The sequence below is a fragment of the Mandrillus leucophaeus genome, unplaced genomic scaffold, assembly GCF_000951045.1.
Source record: "Mandrillus leucophaeus isolate KB7577 unplaced genomic scaffold, Mleu.le_1.0 Scaffold180, whole genome shotgun sequence".
In the NCBI taxonomy this organism is placed as follows: domain Eukaryota; kingdom Metazoa; phylum Chordata; class Mammalia; order Primates; family Cercopithecidae; genus Mandrillus; species Mandrillus leucophaeus.
This window is the reverse complement of record NW_012101810.1, coordinates 1,416,876-1,422,428: the sequence shown is the minus strand read 5'-3', so window position 1 is coordinate 1,422,428 and position 5,553 is coordinate 1,416,876. Positions and strand designations below refer to the sequence as shown.

At 52.9% G+C, this 5,553-nt stretch overlaps 1 protein-coding gene and 1 long non-coding RNA gene across 2 annotated transcripts in view; both read right to left on the bottom strand.

Annotated features, from left to right (window-relative positions):
- Positions 1-1,317: 1,317 nt before the first annotated feature.
- On the bottom strand, positions 1,318-2,097 carry LOC105537865. The gene is made up of 2 exons (XR_001005789.1): positions 1,697-2,097; positions 1,318-1,602 (listed from the first exon to the last, which is right to left on the bottom strand). It is a non-coding gene; the product is annotated as an uncharacterized LOC105537865 (long non-coding RNA).
- Positions 2,098-4,185: 2,088 nt separating this feature from the next.
- LOC105537866 (cytochrome c oxidase assembly protein COX19) overlaps positions 4,186-5,553 on the bottom strand; it is a 9,418-nt gene continuing 8,050 nt past the window's right edge. Inside the window, exon 3 of the mRNA XM_011977567.1 lies at positions 4,186-4,741. Within this exon, the coding sequence (XP_011832957.1) occupies positions 4,663-4,741 (79 nt within the window). The 3' untranslated portion in view covers positions 4,186-4,662. The remainder of the gene's footprint in view (positions 4,742-5,553) is intronic.

The window sequence follows — 5,553 nt, the reverse complement described above, 5'->3', positions numbered from 1 at the left end:
TGGAAAACGTTCTGGAAATTGTCTTTGGGAGCCTTTTAATAATGTGGCCAGCTTATCATGACAAGCGTGTATGAGAAGTAAAATGCATTCTGCACACGACAGATGATGAACTACCCGAAATATCTTGTGAGAAGCTCTGGCAGGAACAACAGGGTGTCTGGATTCTTAAGCACAGCGCATTCAGCAGCCAGACCCAGAAAATCAGAGGCAGCGTCGGGAAGCTACTGCGCGTTTGTAAGGAGTCCGGCTGTCCACACAAGGGCGCTATTTTGGGATTCAGGCTTCTCAGCCTGTGACCTGCTGAAACCATTCATGCCGGCATCGTCCCTATTGGAAACTCTTTGAAGTTATTTTCGAAATGAAAATCGACTCAATCTATTCCACTACAGTTTCATACAAAGCATATTTTTTCTCATTTCAAAATAATTTCAGACTTCCAAAAAGTTCCAAAAATAGGACGGTGTGTATACCCGGTTCCCCAAATAACATCTTACATAACACTGGGTGAGCGCTGGCAGTCACTTCGCAGAAGGCCCCTCGGTCTGGGTCTGTGTCTGATGTCTCCTCGGGATTACATTCAGGTCATGCAGTTGGGCAAGAGAAACAGAGGTGACACCGTGCTCGCAGTGACGTCACCAGGTCGCTGTTGCCTGTGTGGCTCGCTCCCGGCAGTGACTGCTGGGTTAGGGGGGCTTCCGCTGCTCTGCTGTGATGTGACCACTGTCTCCTTGGAGGGAGTACACATCTCAAGGGAAGGTTTCTCAAGACTCAGCAGACACCTGCTTCACACCACACCTCACCACTCGCTTCATGTCAACTGAGGGTTCTTTTTTTTTTTGAGACAGTTCTGTCGCCCACGCCGGAGGGCGGTGGCACAATCTCGGCTCACTGCAACCTCCGCCTCCTGGTTTAAGCGATTCTCCCACCTCAGCCTCCCGAGTAGCTGGGATTACAGACATGCGCTACCAGTCCCAGCTAATTTTTGTATTTTTAGTAGAGACGGGGTTTCTCCATGTTGGCCAGGCTGGTCTCGAACTCCTGGCCTCAAGTGACCTGCCTGCCTTGGCCTCCCAGTGTTGGGATTATAGATGTAAGCCACCACGCCTGGCCCACTGAGGGTTGTAATCTGCACCCGTCACCACTGTGGTTTCTGCAATAGCGATTTCCTGTTCCCAAAATTCCTTCTACATTAGAATTAATAAGACAGACCTGGCCCTCTCCTCATTGATACCCAATTACTTATTTTGTATAGACTAGTGGATACCAATTTATTCTGTGAGCTACAGCCCATTACAATAATTAATTTTCTTTTTTTTTTTTTGTGAGACAAGGTCCTGCTTTGTTGCTCAGGCTGCAGAGCAGTGGTATAATCGTGGCTCACTGCAGACTTAACCTCTGGCTCACGTGATCCTCCCACCTCAGCCTCCTGAGTATCTGGGACTACAGGCGGGTGACACCACACACAGCTGATTTTTCTTATGTTTTGTAGAGACAGGTTTCACCATGTTGCCCAGGCTGGTCTCGAACTCCTGGCCTCAAGTGACCCTCCCACCTTGGCCTCCTACAGTGCAGGGATTGCAGGTGTGAGCCACTGCGCCCAGCCTGTTTATTTTCACGCTGAACTCCTGGCCTCAAGCGATCCTCCCACCTCGGCCTCGCAGCGTGCTGGAATTGCAGATGAGCTGCCGGGCCCGGCCTGTTTATTTTCATGCTCAAATTGCCCCAGGTTGGCCATCGTGTGCTCCTTCCTATCCCCCAGTATTATTTCAGTAAGCCCCTTCATCTCAGCAATTCTTCACTCTCTGGCTTATCCAATACCTTCTCTGGCCTGGCCCTGGTTCCTTTGGTTAGAGAATGGTATCAGGGCCAAGACCCTGAGTGTGGGGGGCGCCGCGTTCAGGCCTTCAGGGCAGAGCTGGGAAGCATTTGTGCACAGCCCCTCACAATAGTCCCCTTTACACACAGTTTCAGTTACCCATGGTCAGCCACGCTCCAAAAATACTAAGTGGAAAATTCCAGAAATAAACCATTCATGAGTTTTCAATTCCATGCTGTTCTGAGCAGCTGTCCTGCCGGGACGTGAACCCTCCCCCTGTCCAGCATTCCAGGCTGTCCACGCCACCCTGCCTGCCAGGCACTCAGTAGCCATCTCGGTGATCAGACCTACCGTCACGGTGATGTGGCGCCTGGGTCCAAGAAGCCTTTATTTTACTTAATAATGGCTCCAAAGCACAAGAGTGGTGATGCAGGCGACTCAGACATACCAGAGAAGCTGCCAAGCGCTTCCTTTAAGGGAAAAGGTGGAAACTCCTGACCTAAAACTGCCATATGCCGAGGTTGCTAAGATCTTCCGTAAGAACACAGCTCCGACCTGTGACATTTTGAAGAGGAAGCAGAAAGTTCTGTCAGTTTTGCGGTCACACCTCAGACTTGATCACAGGTACGTACAGGAAAAAACATGGGACAGGATTCAGGACTATCCGCGGCTTCAGGTATCCGCTGGGGTCTCAGAGGATACCCTGGGCAGGTGACAGCGACCACTCTATTTCTCTATCCAGGTACCTTTGTATGTTACAAAAGCAGGAGATCAATACGCCTGCCTTTTATCATCCACAATGTACTTCTAGTTTTTTCCATCTCAGAATATAGCTTCAGAATCGTACACGGAAAAAAGAAATTCACTCCCTAGAGTGCAGTATCTTTCCTGTCTCTCCCAGCTTTGGTCCATAGTCTGCCCCACACTCCTGACGAGTCAGAGTGCGGCACGAAGAGGAAGGCTCTGGCCCCGGGGCACCCATCAGCGAGTCAGAGTGTGGTTCAAGGGAAGAGGCAGGCCCCAGCCCCGGCCGAGCACTCCCGATGGTGGGTCAGAGTGCGGTGTGAAGAGGCCCCGGCCTGGGCCCAGGCGCTCCGTGGGCACGGCCTGTTGTGTTCCCCTCATATCCTGGTTCGTTTACTTTTTGAGCATGTGAAACCCTCTGCCATGACAGCCAGAACTCCACTCCCAGGGGTGCTCGGAGGGGCTCGCGGCCGGCCACGCCCATCAGCTCCGGCTCCTCCTTCTGGGGTTCTCCTTTGTAGTTTCCTATGTCCCTGTCTCCGTTTCACAGTAAGCTCACGCCACACAGCCGCACTGCGTCGGTGAGCTCATGGCACATGGCTGCACCGTGTCAGCGTGGACTCCACGGTGGCTGTGTCACGGCTCCCGCATGCTGTGAGGCCACTGGGGTTGCCACAAACAGTGCTGGGGCAACCCTGTGCCTACACGAAATATTCTGATAACAAATAAGACTTTTCAAACTAGCGGTGATACGTTAATATGTCTGCAGCACTTAGAGGCCTGACAGAGAGCAGACACGGGATAGTGACAGCTGCAGCGGAAGCAAGTCGTAGAACCCATGGGTGCAGGGACACAGGGTTGGGCGGGCCCACTCGCAACAAGTACTCAGTTCTGTGGGGAGGGGGGACATGTTTAACCACAAAAGGGCCACCACTGCAGGACAGAAACAGAGGGCCTTTGCTGCAGAGAACTGGAGATGGGCTGAGAAGCCTCAGCCACCCACAGGCAGGAGGGGTGAGGGCAGCCTGTTTCCTGGAGCCCGAGGTCGGCCAGGCTGGTGGCCCCACCTGCCAGGGCTTAGAGACAGCCACTGCCAGGGTCGCCAGAGAGGACGTGACCTGGATCCTCCCACCCCATCTCCTGCCACCGCCCTCCACTGACCAGACAGGAGCCAGCCCCTTTCCAACAACGCCTGGGAAGGGGACAGGTCTGGCTGAGGCCGCAGATGTGCAAGCACCTGCGTTCCATCCACAGGTTTGGGCCCCGGCTGGCCTGATGCACTGGGTGGACCCGGGCTGGGTTTCCGTGACCCACAGGCAACTCTGGCGCAGACGGGCTGAGAACTCTGCTCAGGGGCCAGGCCGTGCTGCGAATATGTGCCAGGGATCTTAGGCAGAGCTCACTGGCACAGAAGACAGCTGGTGCGAGCCTGCAAATGGACTCAGGTTCTCTTTTTCTGTTAAAATATAGGAGTTATTGAAATTAAATACCCAGCTTTATAAATATGGTCTGATACAAATCAGAAAATGACCCTTTGATCATGAAGCTACTTGGTATTCAGGCAAAACCAGAAAGAATCAAGGAGTCAAATCCATCCAAAGCCAGAAGGTTCTCACTTCCTACTCTGTGTTCCACTTTTTTTTTTTCTTTCTTTAAGGAAATGAACTAGCATATACGAATACAAACATGAAAACATCCTGCTAGGGAATGGTGATTTCCTGATGATATCTGTGTTCAGAAGGGACTGAAATTTATGCACATTTACCTGTTTGAACTCAGAAAGTATCAGAGGACTGCAACATAAAACCGCCCCATACAAGAGGGCCCCGGCCTCGAAGACGAGGGTCTTGCCCCATGCTCCCCTCCCTCCCAGCCTTGCAGGGAACGCCGTCCCACTCAGGGGTTCAATGCAGAAACACCCTCCTAAGGGAAAACAGGACGCCACTTCCCTACCCAGGAGACGCCCCCACAGGGATGGAGCCTCTATTTGAAGCCTGTTTCTAAGGACACTACACGCAGGCCTTCGCCGACCTAAGAGGCAGGATGATGCCCTCCGTCCCGAGAGACCACTGAACACAGCCTAGGGGTCTTCTCATCAAAATTCATTTTTTTGCCTCTGATTTTCCACCAATCAAGTCTCCAAATCCCAGTTTCTCCAATGGTTCTTGTAGCATCAATTTTCTAAAAGAAAAAGAGAAAGCTGTCAGGGCGGGAGGCGCAGGGAGGACGAGAGGGGCCCTTGCAGGCCCTGGCTTCTCACCACAAACCGGGGGTCCTGCCACCCCTATCTATGTCCTGGGAGACAGGCCCCTCGGCCTCGGCCCCCGTGCCTGGCGCCTTCCCCAGTGGGCAGAGTCAACAGGGCAATGAGGACATGACCCCTTAGAGACATCCCAGGGCCTAAGGCCTGGGGCCTGCTGGGATGCCCAAGAAGGGCAGCTGCGACTGCTGCCCCCAGGACACACCACTTCCCCACGTTCTGGTAAAAGATGTATCTGGACAACAGCTTCACACTGACCTCCCAGACTTGCCTTTATTGGCAGAATAATGACCCCTAAAGATGTTCACGCCCTAATCCCTGGAACCTCTGCCCGCCACCTTCCATGGCACCCTGGCAGAGGAGACCTTAGGTTGCCATCCGCCCAGGTGGAACTGAGACTGCGGTCGACGGTTATCTGATCTTTTTTTTTTTTTTAGAGACAGGGTCTCACTTTGTCTCCCAGGCTGGGATGCAGTGGTGCAATCAGCGGTTCAAGTTCACTGCAGCCTTGAACTCCTGGGCTCAAGTGATCCTCCCACCTCAGCCTCTTGGGTAGTTGAGACTGCAGATGTATGCCATCATGCACGGCTAAGTTTTTTTTTTTTTTTTCCCAGAGACAGTCTCGCTCTGTTGCCCAGGCTGGAGGGCAGTGATGCGATCTCGGCTCACTGCAGCCTCTGCCTCCCAGGTCCAAGTGATTCTTCTGCCTCAGCCTCCTGAGTAGCTGAGACTA